Raw genomic sequence first — 17,129 nt, 5'->3', positions numbered from 1 at the left:
CCATCATCCCATCATCCCATCATCCCATCATCCCATCATCCCCATCACTCTTGCTCTCTCATCAGCACCATCCCCACCATCATCCTCAGTTCTCAGGGTCAAAAACAGTGAGACAGGACTGAGCACCTGAAGCTTTCATTTCCATACCCTCTTAGATTAGGCAACCACTTGTGTTTCTTATTCAGATTTTCTTTCTCTTTTTTTTTCTTTTGGTAATCTTCTGGAAAAAGAATGGGCTTTCCTAAAACTCGATACCTCATATTGTTAAAGGCTGTGTGGTTACGGAAATTAAATTAAATCCAAGAAAAACATAGAGATTGTAAGTTTGGTGAAAGTGAAACTGAAGTCGCTCAGTCGTGTCCGACTGTTTGTGACCCCGTGGAATGCAGCCTGCCAGGCTCCTCTGTCCATACGGATTCTCCAGGCAAGAATACTGGAATGAGTTTGCCATTTCCGGCCCCAGAGGATCTCCCTGACCCAGGGGTGGAACCAGCGTCTCCTGCATTGGCAGGCGAGTTCTTTACCAACTGCATCACCCCTGGAATTCGCCACACTGCTATATATAAAATAAACAACAAGGACCTACGGTATAGCACAGGGAAAATAGTCAATATTCTCTAAGAACCAACAGGGGAAAAGGATCTGAAAAGAAATAACATGTATATGTACAACGAATCACTGTGCTGTATACCTCAAACTATCAAGATATACTTTAATTTTAAAATTTTAAAAGAAAAAAAGAATGATATGAGGAAAGGTCTGAAATTGGCCAGGAAGATCCTCTTGATGTTGAAAAGTGTAGAACAGCGACACAAAGCAAGGGACGCCCACCTCCTTTGGAAAACAAAGGTCAGGGGACTTCCCTTGTGGTCCAGGGCCTAAGACTCTGACCTCCCGATGCAGGGGACCTGGGTTCCACCCCTGGTCAGGAAACTAGGTCCCACATTCTGCAAGTGAAGATCCTCAGGGCCTCAATTAAGACCCAGCACAGCCAAATAAATATGAAAACACACACAGAGATATCCAGTTGCAGAATTTTCCATCATTCCCAAGTGGGACTGTCCCCATGAGACATTGACTCCCCACGGCCTCCGGCAATCCCTGGAACCCACCCTCCTATTTCTATCTCTATCAATCTGACTCTTGTATCCAGTATCTGCACGCTCAGTCATGACCAAGTCTTCGCTACCCCACGTCATGATCCACTCTTTGCGACCCCCTGGACTGTAGCCCACCAGGCTCCTCTGTCCACGGGATTCTCCAGGCAAGAATGTTGCAGTGGGTTGCCATGCCCTCCTCCAGGGGATCTTCCCCACCCAGGCATCAAACCCATGTCTCTTTTACCACTAGAGCCCCCACGCTCCTCTAGGGAACGTCCTAGAAGTGTAAATCCTGCAGAACTCGTCCTCTTGTCTGGCGTATTTCACTCATCGTCATGACCTTGAGCTTCACCCACGCAGAAGCAGGTATCAGAATTCCCTTCCTCGTTACGGCTGATTCCCTCGTATGCATGGACCCACGTTTCATTTACTGTCTCATTCACAGATGATATTTTTGAAGGCCCTCCCCCCCAATTATATAACCCATAACGACATCTCTCTGAATTTAGCAGTGTTAGTTGCTCAGCTCTTGGCAACCCCATGGACTGTAGCCCATCAGGCTCTTCTGTCCATGGGATTCTCCAGGTAAGAATACTGGAGCGGGTTGCCATTTCCTTCTCTGAAACTTAGGATCCAGTCAAATACATCAGCCTCCCGCCCACACCCAGAATTTGCTGAGCACCAAAGAATTGATGATTGTGAACTATGGTCCTGGAGAAGACTCTTGAAGAGTCTCTTGGACTGCCAGGAGATCAAACCAGTCTATCCTAAAGGAGATCAGTCCTGGATATTCATTAGAAGGACTGGTGCTGAAGCTGAAACTCCAATCCTTTGGCCACCTGATGCGAAGAGCTGACTCACTGGAAAAGACCCTGATGCTGGGAAAGATTGAAGGTGGGAGGAGAAGGGGGCGACAGAGGATGAGATGGTTGGATGGCATCACTGACTCGATGCATATCAATTTGAGCAAGCTCCGGGAGATGGTGATGGACAGGGAAGCCTGGCGTGCCGCAGTCCATGGGGTTGCAAAGAGCTGGACACGATTAGCAACGGAACAACCCCTCAAGGAATCTTAACATAATCTCAAGTTCCATTTTATGAGCAGGTGATCGTGGAATTTGCTCCGAACGGGAGACGTCATTCGGTAGGGAGGGTTTCCAAGGACAAGTCCACCCCAGAAACCCCATAACGGGCACCATTTAGACATGGCTTTCCATGCCAGGCTGCCATGTGGACTCCTTCAGAGGGCCTCCAACGTGGATGCCTTTAAAGGCACGTCAATCAAGCACTCGAAATGCGAACCCTCTGAGGACACGTCGGGGCAGGCGTCTGACAGGCAGGCGCCCATGCCTAGGATGAGGATCAGGCAGACGGCCAAGGCAGCGATGCTCCAAGCCCTGAAACCCGACGCCCTGCCCGCCCCGTCCACGCCCCGGCTTATCCGCAGGCACGGGGCAGAGGACTGATGCCAACGTGAGGCTGGAACAAGCAGAGAGCTGAATCCACTCCCAAGTATAAGCTGGCGAGTCCAAGAAGGTGGATTGCAGGCGAGGAGGGCGGTTTAGGACACGCACAGGTGGACGGCCCATTGCCCAGACTGAGAGACCCCTCCACCTGGAGCTCCAAGACAGAGGTGTGGCAAGGCCTGCCTCTAAGCATGTGGCATCCTTGCCAGACCCCTTCCGGCAGGCCGTCTCCACCCAGCAGGCGAACCATCGCCCAGAAGAATCGCTCCATGTGGAAGCACACAGCAAAGGAGAATTGGAGGTGGTGCAGTCGGAACCAGATTCCTGGAGACCATTATCTGGGGACGTGCATTCACTCCCTTTGGACTCCTCCTCCTGCCTCTTAGAAGCTCTCTTTGGGCTTCTGTGCTGTCAATATCGTTTAGTCACTAAGTCGCGTCCAACTCTTTGCAGCCCCACGGACTGCGGCCCACCAGGTTCCTCTGTCCATGGCATTCTCCAAGGCCAGAATCCTGGAGTGGGTTGCAATTTCCCTTCTCCAGGGGATCTTCCCGACCCAGGGATCGAACCTGCGTCTCGTGCATGGCGGGCGGGTTATCATGAGCACCACCTAGAAAGCCCACACATCACTACATAGAGAATAGATAAACTGCAAGGACCTGTGACATAGCACAGGGAATTCTACTCAATATTCTCTCAGAAACCAACATGGGGCAAGAACCTGGAAAAAATACACATATATGTGTAAATGAGTCGCTGGATTGTATCGCTGACACTAACATGGTACACTTTAGCTCTAAAACATTTTTTAAAAAGAATATGAGGAAAGGTGTGAAATTGACCAGGAAGGCCCTCTTGATGGTGAGACGTGTAGAACGGTGATGCAAAGCAAGGGACGCCTTCTTGGTTTGAAATGGTAAATATTCATGATGTGTGAAACAGCATGATACATAACTGTACGGTCTTAATTACATAAAAATGAATGCTTAGTTGTGAAAATACACAGATGAGACCTAGAAGGACATGTCAAACGGTAAACTGCTTGTGATTATGAATGACTTAGTTTTTTGCTTCTTGTGCTTTTTGGTTTCCTATTATGTACGTGTTAACTTTTAGAAATAAATGTTATTTTAAAAACCTTAAAAAATAAAAATAAAAACAAAGGACAGTGGACTTCCCTGGTGGTCCAGCAGCTAAGAGTCCAAATTCCCCAAGCTGGGGGCCCAGGTTCCGTCCCTGGTCAGGGAACTAAAATCCCACACGCTGCAAGAAAAGCTCCCGCACGCTTTAGCGAGGGTCCAAGATTCCGTGGGCCCAACTAAGATCCGCAGGGACAAACAATAAATATATTAAAAAAAAAAAAAAAAGCACAGAAACCACGTTTACTGGGATTCACGACCAGGGAATTCCACCGTGGCTTGTGTGAGTCACCAGTGAAATGTGCAAAAGCAAAGCTGACCTTCCTGGGTTTCCTTTGAAGACTATGTCACTCACCTACTTCCATTTGAGTCCCTCTGAATACTAGCAAACCATTTTGCTGTTTATTTTCTAGTGCCAGGGGTTTCATCGGTATTTTAGCGGCAGCTCTTTTTTTTCCCCACCTTGGTCAATTAGCACGACTGTTTGCTCCAAATAAAAGAGCTTTTCTCAGCATGTAATTACTCAAAACCAGTTTCTATTTCCACTTGGATTCATTTGAACATTGTGAAGTCATTTTCCTATTTGTTTTGTGGAGTGGGGTTTTTTTCATCGGTATTGTAGGGGTGGCGTGGTTTTGTTTTGTTGTTGTTTTTGGTTTTTTTTTTTTGGTACATTAGCATGACTATTTGGTCCAAATAAGAGAGGTTTTATTAGCATGTAATTACTGAAGACCAATATCCATTTAGGCTTCCTTTCTGGCTCAGTTGGTAAAGAATCTTCCTGCAATGCAGGAAACCCTGGTTCGATTCCTGGGTCAGGAAGATCCCCTGGAGAAGGGAACGGCTACCCACTCCAGTATTCTGGCCTGGAGAACTCCATACGGAGCAGGGGATCACAAAGAGTCGGACACAACTGACCAACTTTCACTTGCGATATCTACTTCTATTTGGATTCCTTTGAACATTCTTAGTGGCGTTTTGCTGCTGGTTAACATCATGTTGGGGGTTTATTGGTATTTTGGGGTGGCATGGGGTGTTTTTTTTTTCTTTTTTCTGGTAAGCTGTTGTTGTTCAGCCACTCAATTGAATCCGACTCTCTGCGACCCCATGGACTGCAGCACGCCAGGCCTCCCTGTCCATCACCAACTCCTGGAGCTTGCTGAAACTCATGTCCATTGAGTCGGTGATACCACCCAACCATCTCATCCTCTGTTGCCCCCTTCTCCTCCTGACTTCAAGCTCTCCCAGCATCAGGGTGTTTTCAAATGCAGGGGACAGAGGTTCAATCCCTCATCCGTGACAATCCCACGTGCTGTGGGAGACAACTCAGCCTGTGAACCCCAGCTTCTGGAGCCTGTGCTCCAAACAAGAGAAGGCAGCGCAGTAGAAGCTGGAACTCGGCAACTTGAGAGGAGCCCCCACCCGGCGCAATCAGAGAAAAAGCCGGAGCAGCAGTGAAGACCCAGCACGGCCAAAAAACATGAATAAATAAATAACATTATTTTTAAAAATGAAGAAGAAGCGGAAGGAGATGGATGCACCTTCCGGTACGCACATCCAAAGATTCCTGAGTGGACACAGGCCTCAGAGGACCCTGGGGATGGATAAGGAATGAAAACACGGCTCGATCTCACCAGGAGCACTCTCCCTCACGGGTAACATGCCTGGTGCTGCCTTGCGCTGGCCAAGGAGGACCAGAGGCCCTCAGAGAGACGCTCCAGAGCAGAGACATGGCCCCTCCCCAAAGCTGCTTCCAGCAGCCCCACCGGGAACCCGGACCCCGAGCAGACCAGAAGCGCCGTCTCTCTGGGGGAGGTCAGGCAGGTACCTTGGTCATTGAGCGTGTCCTCTTTTATCCTCCTCACGACCTCCTGGGCTTTGCTGTCATTATTTCCAGCTAGAAGGGAGAGAAAGACACACGAATCAGAGGAAGAAAACCACTCCACGTGAAACAACCTTTTCTCGAGATGGTGAACAGCAAAGCCTGCCAAGTGTCTGATTCCATTTCTGCTCTTGGGACTTGGCCAACAGCTCAGAGCATCTGTGGCTGATTGAATGTATCCGCTGAAGATACGCTTTCTTCAGCCTGCATTGGCCAAAAGCAAGCTGGTCTGGGGGGCTTCCCTGGTAGCTGAAAGAATCCGCCTGAAATGCAGGAGCTAAGATGCCCCGGAGAAGGGTGAGGCAACCCACTCCAGTATCCTTGCCTGGAGAATCCCATGGACAGAGGAGCTGGGCGGGCTACAGTCCATGGGGTCGCAGAGAGTCGGACACGACTGAGTGACTAAGCGCGCACGCACGCACACACACACGCGCGCACACACACACACACGTATGCATTTCTGGAGCATCCTACTTTTCACTGATTCCACACAGGCGTGTCAGCTTATGGCATGAGAACCATGGTGAGGCCAAGAAGACTATGGGCCTGAAACTGTCGAAGGACATGTCCCGCTGGACACAGAACTTTCAAAGCCCTTGTGGTCCAGGGAATCCCTCCACGCTGGAGGGATTGAAAAGCATCAGAAGGGAACGCGTGCAGTCCAGTGTCGAGGACTCCACACGTTCCCTGCCTGGGTTCAATCCCTGCTGCGGGGAATCTAAGATCCCTCAAGCCACTGCATGGCCAACCAGAAAAATAAACGAAACAAAGGGTTAGTCGCCCCGGCGTGTCGGACTCTCTGCGACCCCACAGACTGCAGCCCCGCCAGGCTTCCTTGTCCTTCACCATCTCCCGGTGTTTCTGCAAATTCCCGTCCCTAGGCTCGGCGATGCCGTCCGACCATCTCATCCTCTGTCACCCCCTTCTCTTCCTGCCCTCAATCTTTCCCAGCATCAGGGTGGTGAACCCAGGGAAAACAGAAATGCTTTTAGCTCCAGCTGCACATAGAGGAACAAAGAGCGGCAAAGGACATCTTTGGGGGAGGTGAACAAAAAGGGATTTAGAAACCGCCGCCGCCCTTGGAGAAGTTCAAAGCCGCGGACATCAAGATGACCAGCTGCAAAAGTGATGTGCACCTCAGGCGCTTTAGGCAGCTTCAGGCGCCTTAAAGAAAGAATTCTTATGTGGTCATGGCCGGTTTGCTCAGAGATTCTTCCTGCAAGTGGGGGCCAGGGGCACGAGCGGAAAGAACGCACGTCTTCCATCTCTAAATGCTGGATGCATCAAACACCGCCACCTCGGAGAAAGAGAATTCAGGGCTGAGTGGGGGACATGGGCATGTATGAGCTTGCTCCTGAAATCGGTGCAATTTTTTTTAAGTGTATTTATTTTAAATGAAACAAAGATGAATATTTTTAACAATAGAAGAGACAACATGAGGAAGAGACACATCATAAACCATTTAGACACCTTGACGGCAAAGAAACGAAGGACACGTGATGCGAACATCAGAAGGAATAGACGGGAAAAGGAAACAATAAATAGTCACAGTGAGACACACTGTTAAAATGCCATCTGCTGCCAGGCTGCCTGGCAGGGTCAGGTCACGTTGGCATTGAGAGCTGGTATAGCTGAGATTCCAGTGAATGAAGAAAGAAGCCCCGAGTTCCTAGAAAACGTACAGGGGGACCGGATAAAGCTGAGGCGGGGGGCAGGCAGTGGAGCCGCAGGGATGGACATGCACACATTGCTATGTTCAACATGGAGAACCAGCAAGGAGCTGCTGTCCAGCACAGGGAACTCTGCTCAGTCCTCTGTAATCACCTTATGGTTCCCAGGGGGAAGGATGGGGGAAGGGATAGTCAGGGAGTCTGGAATGGACATGGACACACTGCTGTATCTAACATGGAGAACCAGCAAGGAGCTGTTGTCCAGCACAGGGAACTCTGCTCCATGTCATGTGGCAGCCTGGATGGGAGGGGAGTTTAGCGAAAAATGTGTATACGTATATGTATGGCTGTGTCCCTTTGCTGTCCACCTGAGACTATCAAAACAGTGTTAATCCGCTGTACCCCAATAAAAAATATTTTTGGTGTTTGTTAAAAAAAAAAGTTTAAAGAAAAAAAATTAAAACACAACACAAACGAACTTATTTGCAAAACAGAAACAGACAGAGAACAGCTTATGGTTAGCAAAGGGGAACGCTGAGGAGGGGTAAATTAGGAGTTCGTGATGAACACAGAGACACAACTATATTTAAAGTAGACACACAGCAAGGACCCACTGCACGGCCCGGGGCACTACATGCAATATCTCGCAATAGCTTATACTGGGAAAGAGTCCGATGAAAGAATATACAAACACAAATACGACTCGTGACTCTGCTGTACAGCTGAATCTAAGACCACACTGTGTGTCAGCTATGTGTGTATACGTATTAACGCGCTTTGGTCGTGTCCGACTCTTTGTGACCCCGTGGACTGTAGCCTACCAGGCTCCTCCGTCCATGGGATTTTCCAGGCAAGAGCACTGGAGTGGGGTGCCATTGCCTTCTCCGATGCCTGACCTTAGACTGTTGCTACTCTTGCGTCTACATCTACTGGGGATCCACGAGCATACCCGGAAACACTCCCCTGAAGGAAGCAGGTCACAGACGCAGTGGGTCTGCCTCGCCGTCAAGCTCTATTTGGTGGCGGTTAAGCCTTATACAAGCCGCAAAGCAAGGGTCCAACGGCACCAAGTCACGGGGGAAGGGCAAACTCCCACATCCAGATTTGCTCTGGGAAGGATGAACCCTGCTCACCCCAGTGTAAAGGTCTGTAGGAAGGAAGGAAAGTACCACTTGTTAGGAGGAAAAAAAAAAAAAAAGATATTGACCCAAATTAGTGCCAGTAAACAATGGGCCTGAAGCTAAACCTGGTTCATCTCCTGCTGTGATAAGAAAAATTAAGTTTTATTGGAACACAAGCCCTGCTCATCGCTAGTCCATCCTAAAGGAGATCAGTCCTGAATGTTCATTGGAAGGACTGATGCTGAAGCTGAAACTCCAATCCTTTCACCACCTGATACAAAGAGCTGACTCATCTGAAAAGACCCCGATGCTGGGAAAGGTTGAAGGCAGGAGGAGAAGGGGACGACAGAGATGAGATGGTTGGATGGCATCACCAACTCAGTGAACATGAGTTTGACCAAGCTCCGGGAGACGGTGATGGACAGGGAAGGACTTGCTTTGCTGCAGTCCATGGGGTTGCAAAGAGTTAGACATGACTGAGTGACAACAGTTGAAAGAGGTAAAACCAGACCTATTGTACAATTTTCATCAAAACGGACACCATAAAAAAGAATTAATTAAATGCAGAGGATGTCTGGAGAAATGTGATCAATATTATATTTCGGTCTGTTTTTTTCAAAGCTCATCTCCCTGTATCTTTTTTCCAGCTGATTTAAACAGCTGCAATATTCACAAACGTAAATTGAGTTGACTTGAAGTGTCTCCACTTTCCTAGCAGAAGAAAGTCCCTTCATTTCCAAAGCTGATGGAGGGACCAATATAAGCCATCAGAAAGCTTCAAAAAGAAGAAGGGGAAATTGAGAGCGTCTCCACTCTGCAGCTACAGAAGATGCTTGAAATCGCCTAGGAGCTGATTCCGAGACATCCCAAAGGCACCTATTGAAGTCCTGACCCCCAGGACCTGAGAATCAGCCTGTATTAGGACATGAGAGCCTTTGAAGAGTGGATGAAGCTGAAACAAGGTCAGTAGGGTGAGTCCTGATCCCATAGGACTGGGGTCCTCATAAGAAGGGGTCCGGGCACAGAGACACACACAGGGATGGCCACATGAGGACTCCGGGAGGAGACGGCCGTCCACACGCCCAGCAGAGACGCCTCAGGAGGAACCAGCCCTGCCCACACCTGGCTCTCAGACTCCAGCCTCCAGGCCTGCAGGAGGGTAAACGTGTGCTCTTTCATCCATCGAGTCTGTGCTGTAATTTGTTATGACAGGTCTGGGAGGCTAACCCACACTTAACTGTCATTTATTGCAGTGAGTCACACAGGTTAAAAAAATATATATGATCCACATTAAAGGAGAAGCTAGGCTCCTATCCAAAAAAAAAAAAAAAAAGAGTATCACAATTTCCTGTCTGTTTCAGCTTTTCAGGGTTGACCGTTAATGCCTTCTGCACCTGCTGGCTTTGTTCTTTAGTTGCTAAGTCGGGTCCAACTCTTGGCAACCCCCTGGACCATAGCTGGCCAGGCTCCTCTGTCCATGGGGTTTCCCAACTGACAATACTGGAGTGGGTTGCAATTTCCTCCTCTCAGGGGTCTTCTCGATCCAGGAATCGAACCCAGGTGTCTTGCATTGGCAGGACGATTCCTTACCACTGAGTCACTTGGGAAGCCCACAGTGGAATACGTTGTTCGGTCACTAAGTCGTGTCAGACTCTTCGAGACCCCAGGGACTGTAACCCGCCCAGCTCCTCTGTCCGTGGGATTCTCCAGGCAAGGATACTGGAGTAGGTTGCCATGCCCTCCTCCAGGGCATCTTCCCGACGCAGGGATCAAACCCAGGTCTCTCGTGTCTCCTACACTGGCAGGCGGATTCTTTACCACTGGGCTGCCTGGGAACCCTCCCTGGATCTGTAACCACACCGATATCTGCATAACACAGAGAGAGGCAAACGGCGGCATATCTCCCAGTCACTCTAACACGTAAGGTCCTGAACAAAGGAACCATCACCTATCACGACGTGCATGCCCAGCTTCGCCAGCTGCCTTGCGGTCGAGTATCCAATGCCGTCGGTCCCTCCAGTCACTATGGCAACACGTTCCGGTTGCGGAGAGAAGACTGCAGAAGAAGAAAGGAAAGAAAACAAACAAGGATTAGAAGCAGAGCACGTGTTGGTGCTAACGAAGGCACAAGAGAGGCCGCGATGCCAATAGGAGCTGTGCTTTGATACCTGTGGTTTTGTTCCTGTGAGTTATTTACAGCCTCAGGATGGGAAAGGGTAACAGAGAACCTTCACCCTGACTGATGACTGCCTCGGCTTGCCAGCGGGCCCTCGGGGTAAAGAAGCCGTCTACACGGGTTCTATCCCTGTCTCCAGACCCCCTGGAGGAGGGCATGGCAACCCACTCCAGGATTCTTGCCTGGAGAATCCCACGGACAGAGGAGCCTGGAGGGCCGCAGTCCATGGGAGGGGGGTGGGGCAGGTGGATGGAGGCCCACAGTCTGGGAGCCCCTGCCAGGAAGGCACAGGGCTGAGTCCTGGACAGACGGGTCACTTTGCATTTGAGTGGTAAGCTTCTAGGTGAGTGAGTTGCTATGTGTAGGAAGTGGCTGGTCCGAGGAGGTTTACTATGGGATCAACTCTGGTCAGTCAGTTCAGTCGCTCAGTCCTGTCTGACTCTTTGTGACCCCATGGACTGCAGCACGCCAGGCCTCCCTGTCCATCACCAACTCCTGGAGTTCACCCAAACCCATGTCCAGTGAGTCGCTGATGCCATCCAACCATCTCATCCTCTGTCGTCCCCTTCTCCTCCCGCCTTCAAGCTTTCCCAGCATCAGGGTCTTTTCCAATGAGTCAGCTCTTCGCATCAGGTGGCCAAAGTACTGGAGCTTCAGCTTCAGCATCAGTCCTTCCAATGAACAGCCAGGACTGATTTCCTTTAGGATGGGCTGGTTTCACTGATTTCCTTTAGGATCAACGTAGCAAGCATGAGTTTGGTATATTCCCTGTCTCCTGTATTTTATTTTACAAAATTCCTTTTCTTCATCGAAGTACACTTGATTTATAATATTTTTATAAGTTTCAGTGGTACAACAGAGTCACCATTTTTTAAACTTATACTCCATTTCTGTGTGTGTTCATCACTACGTCATGTCGGACTCTTTGCGACCTCATGGACGGTAGCCCACCAGGCTCCTCCGTCCACGGGATTCTCCAGGCAAGAGTACTGGAGTCGGTTGCCATTTCCTCCTCCAGGGGATCTCCCCAACCCCAAGGATGGAACCCAGGTCTCCCTCATTGCAGGCAGATTCTTTACCGTCTGAGACACCAGGGAAGCCCAAGAATACTGGTGTGGGTAGCCCGTCCCTTTTCCAGGGGATCTTCCCAACCCAGGAATCGAGCTGGGGTCTCGTGCATTGCAGGCGGATTCTTTACCAACTGAGGTATCAGGGAAGCCCAAAACAAATACAGTAAAGGCTTTAAAACAATAAAGATACATTTTTAAAAATTTAAATGCTTAAAAAATAACAAACAAAAAAATACTGAAATGGCCCTTCAAGTCACAGGTCCAACTTTACACCCAGTGACGGACATGTTAATAGCTAACGAAAACGGCAAGAATACCATCTGACCCAGCAGGCTGGTGAGAGTTCAAAGACTTCAATATCACGTTCTCTGGTGTGGCCACGGGAACAACGCTCTGACCCACAAAGTGGATAGGAGTGCAAGACGGCGCAGGTCCGTCGGGGAAAACTGTGTAATATCTACCCCAGTTACATGTGATTCCATCGTTTGGTCTCGCAATGTCACTTCTAGGAATCGGCTGTGAAGAGGCGAGGTCAGGTGCCAGCTTAGAGCTCTCTGCAACAGCGCCGCGTCTCCGTGCGGAAACCATGTGTCAGCCACCTGCCGTGGCAGTCCGCTCTCCAAGTCGTGTCTGACTCTTTGTGACCCCACAGACCACTGTGAATGTACAAAGATTAAACCCTATGCATTCTTGCAAGAGCTTTGTATTTTTAAACTCCCTTTTTAAGGTATTTGACCCATTGAGAGGTGACGTAAGGGTCTATTCATAATAGCGGAGTATGTGGTATTAGATTTAGTTACTCAGTCGTGTCTGATTCTATGTGACCCGTGGACTGCAGCCGGCCAGGCTCCTCTGTCCATGGGATTCTCTAGGTTTGTGTCTGACTCTTGTGACCTCGTGGACTGTAGCCGGCCAGGCTCCTCCGTCCATGGGTTTCTCTAGGTTTGTGTCTGACTCTTGTGACCTCGTGGACGGTACCCCGCCAGGCTCCTCCGTCCACGGGATTCTCCAGGCCAGAATCCTGAAGTGGGTTGCCATGCCCTCCTCCAGGAGAGCTTCCCTACCACAGGGATCGCACCCGAGTCTTACGTCTCCAGTAAATTCAGGACGCTAACCTGACCCCAACCGCGCCAGCTGTCCATCCCAGACGGAAACGTACCAGCCGCCCTGTCAAAGCTCTCACCTGCTCCACTAATTCTAAAACCAATCAGTTATGCAGCCTCCTGGTACAACACTACCAGATACAACTACTTGCCCCAGGGTTTGGGTCTGGACAGCCAGGTGCTCACGAAGAAAGGCAACTGTGGATTCCCAGGTGGCTCGGAGGTAAAGGACCCGCCAGGCCAAGGCAGGAGACACGGGTTCCGGCCCTGATCTGGGGACGATCTCACACGCCACGGGAACAACAACTGTGCTCCAGGGCCCCGAACCCGCAACTCCTGAAGGCCGTGTTCCGCAAACCAGAAAGTCACCGCAATGATAAGCCCACACACTCCAGCTAGACACCAGCCCCTGCTCTCTGCAACGAGAGAAAGCCCACGTGTAGCAACCAAGACTCAGCAGAGCCAAAAGTAAATCAATCAATAAAAAGTAATTAAAAAAAAAAAAAAGCTCAGATCTTGGCAAAGGAACAGTTGGCAAAGACACAGCGTTTGCAGGGCGAGCCGCGCGGTCCCTTGCGAGCTATGTTTAGACACTCCGCGGTCATGCTTCTAAGTGTCTAACTCGGAGGGCTGACCTCACAGCTGGAGGACGGGCAGCAGCTTGGGAAAAGAGCAACACAACAGGGCTCCGAGCGCCGAGCTCGAGCTCGTGACGTGTGAGAGACGCCCCCAATGACTCTTTGCGACCCCGTGGACCGCAGCACGCCGTTCTTCCCGATCCTTCTCCATCTCCTCCTGGAGCTTGCTCAAAATCATCCATATTGGACCTGCTTCTTTTACTTTAACCTTTGTGCTCTTTTGCTTTGCCTTACAAATGTTGCCCAGAGCCTGAAATAGACGAACAGTTCACTCTCAGCTTCTGATCTTAAAGGCATAACCCTTTTCCACTCACAGAGAGCTTAAAAAAAGTTGCAGAAGAGAGAATAACCTTTGTTTGGTTGGAGATTTATAGTAACATTGTAGACAGGATAGTTCATTCTTAGGCAGATCTTTACCTGAGTATAACCCTTTTCCACTCACAGAGAGATTTAAAAAGTTGCAGAAGAGAGAATAACCTTTGTTTGGTTGGAGATTTATAGTAACATTATAGACAGGATAGTTCATTGTTAGGTTCTGACCTTTAATGGTATCACATTCATAGAGAGAGAAAAAGTTACAGAATAGAAAACAACATTTGTCTTCTTGGAGGGTCAGAGGAACACCATAAACACATTCTCAGTCTCAGATCTTTAGGAGTATATAACCCTTTTCCATTCAGAGAGATTTAAAAAGCTGCAGAATAGAGAATAACCTTTGTCTGCTTGGAGATTTAGACTAACATTATAAATAGATGGGATAGTCCCTTCTCAAGGCCCTGACCTTTAAGGGGACAACAGTAGTCCATTCACAGGGAGATAAGAGGTTGCAGAGCAGAGAAAAACACTTGTGTTGTTGGACATTAAGATGAGCATCACAATGGACACGGATTCCTGAACGAAGAAGTTTGTAACCACTAACCTCACCCCCTCCCTCACCTGGCCCTTAACAAGGCTTTGTATCACTCGGACCACGAAAAGACTGCTTCATCCCATGGAACCAAAAGTGCCTCAGAAGACAGCGAAAGGAAAAACAAGAAGGGTGCCACGTGGGAAGAAGCTCGTGTTCTTTGTCTATAAAGAGTTCTTGCAAAATAATTCGAAAACATTTAACAACTCTCCTGAAAGAGAAAAAGAAGGAAATGAACAAGAAATTCACCGAGATGGAAAAAGACACAGATGTGGACAAGGATGTTGGAACTGGCTCCGTCCTGACTCTCTGTGAGCCCATGGACTGTAGCCCACCAGGCTCCTCTGTCCATGGGATGTTCCAGGCAAGAATCCTGGAGTGGGTTGCCATGCCCTTTTCCAGGGGGTCTTTTCCCACCCTGGGATCAAACCCGGGTCTCCTGCACTGCAGAGAGATTCTTTACCACTGAGAACCATGATGGGGAATTTTCAAACCCACACGCACACAGAAATCACAAGGATCGCACAGACGGACCCAGGAGTGAACACAAGTTAGGGCAGGAGATGGGGAGCACTGCCTTCCGTCAAAGTCAGCCTCTCGCTGTAGGATACGGTACCTGTATCCGTCACGATACAAGAGGGCTCCTCTTGCAGAAAAGCAGGAAGGCTGTTGCCCCATTGAATTCTTTATAACTGTACCTGAATCTAAAACTATCTCAAACTAGCAGCTTTTATTTACGGGTGTATTTTGACCGCTACGCCCAGCCTGCTGCTCCCCAACCAGGGATCGAACCTGGGGTCCCCGCAGTGAGAGCGCCAAGTCCTAACCACTGGTCTGCCCACCAGGGAAGTCCCAGAAACTTTTTGTAAAAAGTCTAAACTCATGCCTTCATTAATAAAAAAAAAAAAAAGAATATAGCCTTCTTAAAGTATAAAGCAAGGAGATCCAACCCGTCCATCCTAAAGGAACTCAGTCCTGAATATTCACTGGAAGGACTGATGCTGAAGCTGTAACTCCATTCCTAGGGCCACCTGATGTGAACAGCTGCCTCACTGGAAAAGACCCTGATGCTGGGAAAGATTGAAGGTGGGAGGAGAAGGGGATGACAGAGGATGAGATGGTTGGATGCCATCACCGATTGGATGGACATGAGTTTGAGCAAGCTCTGGGAGATGGTGATGGACAGGGAGGCCTGGTGTGCTGCGGTCCATGGGGTCACAAAGAGTCGGACACGACTGAGCGACTGAACTGAAAGTATAAAGCAAAACGTGGCTTCCATGGTGGCTCAGTGGTAAAGAATCCGCCTTGCAATGCAGGAGACACGGGTTCAGTCCCTGGTCCAGGAGGATCCCACATGCCAGGGAGTAACTAAGCTCAGTGAGCCACCACTCCTGAGCCTGAGATGTACAGCCTGGGAGCCAAAACTTCTAAAGCTTGTGTGCCCTGGAGCCCAGGCTCTGCAACAAGAGAACCCCTCTCACACAACTAGAGAAAAAGCCCACGTGTAGCGGCAAAGAGCCAGTGCTGACAAAAATAAATATACAAATACATGAAATTAAAAAAGAAAACCAACCTCAAAACAAAGAACTCTGCCATCTTGGCCCCCGTCCAGCTATGTTGAAATGACCTGAGCTTTGTGGCTACTTTTAGAATTGGGGGCTGACTCCATGCCTGGTCCCTTTTTTATCAAATACTGGCGGCTGGATGCCAAGGCGAAGCACGGTTGTCACGAGACAGAAGTGGGCGCCAGGTACAGGCATTTTGAAAGCCCAAGGCAGTGGCAACACCATCGCCCCTCTGTTATCTATGAGGTTCCTGGACTTTGATTTATGTTCCGCATTCCCTATCTTCTGCAGACACATGTAAGCCGCTGTGAATTCTCTATGAGAGCGCGTGGGTCGTCTGTTCACTGCTTCACCCCTTAAATCTTTGCTCCCGTGCTCTCCTGGGAAACAACAACAGAAGACTGCCAGGAGAGCATCAAGGAAAGATAAATCCAAGCCACAGTGAGCCGCTGGTTCACAACTATGCGGACGGCTTCTATATTAAACGGAGGAAGGAGAGGGGAAGACGGGAGGGGAGAGAGAGAGAAAGAAGAGAGAGGGAAAAAGAAAGAGAAAATGGAGAAAGAGGTAGAGTAAGAAAGGGAGAGAGGAGGAAAGACAGGAAAGGGGAGACAAAGAAGGGAGGGAGAAAGGAAGAGAGTATAAAGCTAGCGAGGAGGTACAGAAATCAGAACCAACGCAAGGCTGACGCGGATGTAAGCTGCACTGGCCACTTTGGCAAAGAGTCTGACGGCTCTTCAAGAGGTTAAACATGGAGGTACAAGAGCCCAGCTGGCCACACCGAGGTGTCAACATATCCCGGAGAAATGAAACCATGCATCCGCCCAAACACGCGTGATGAAGCTGGATTCAGACGAGCTTGATTCACAAGAGCCAGGACAGTGAGAACAGCCCAAGTGTTGATGGATGGATGATGGGTGGATGATGGATGGATGATGGATGGATGGATGATGGATAAGTCGATGGATGGATGGATGGGTGGGTGGTTGGATGATGGATGGATGGATGGATGGTGTATGATGGATGGATGGATGATGGGTGGATGGTGGATGGATGATGGATGATGGATGGATGGATGATGGATAAGTTGATGGATGGATGGATGGATGGTGTATGATGGATGGATAGATGATGGGTGGGTGGATGATGGATGGATGGCTGGGTGGGTGGGTGGATGATAGATGGGTGAATGGGTGGATTGACTGATGGATAGATGGATGGGTGGGTGGGTGGATGGATGATAGATGGATGATGGACGAATGGATGGATCAATGATGGATGATGGATGGATG

At 49.3% G+C, this 17,129-nt stretch overlaps 1 protein-coding gene across 4 annotated transcripts in view; it reads right to left on the bottom strand.

Annotated features, from left to right (window-relative positions):
• The window catches only part of DHRSX (dehydrogenase/reductase X-linked), a 130,349-nt gene that overhangs the window by 87,653 nt on the left and 25,567 nt on the right, over nucleotides 1–17,129 (bottom strand). For all 4 annotated transcript variants that reach the window (XM_040266411.1, XM_040266409.1, XM_040266412.1 and 1 more), the window contains 2 exons: nucleotides 10,327–10,434; nucleotides 5,534–5,602 (listed from right to left, as the gene is read on the bottom strand). In XM_040266411.1, coding sequence (XP_040122345.1) covers nucleotides 5,534–5,602; nucleotides 10,327–10,434 — 177 coding nt within the window. The remainder of the gene's footprint in view (nucleotides 1–5,533; nucleotides 5,603–10,326; nucleotides 10,435–17,129) is intronic.

Source organism: Oryx dammah, unplaced genomic scaffold, assembly GCF_014754425.2.
Source record: "Oryx dammah isolate SB20612 unplaced genomic scaffold, SCBI_Odam_1.1 HiC_scaffold_23, whole genome shotgun sequence".
In the NCBI taxonomy this organism is placed as follows: domain Eukaryota; kingdom Metazoa; phylum Chordata; class Mammalia; order Artiodactyla; family Bovidae; genus Oryx; species Oryx dammah.
The sequence above is the reverse complement of the archived record's forward strand: the minus strand, read 5'-3'. Positions and strand labels throughout refer to the sequence as shown.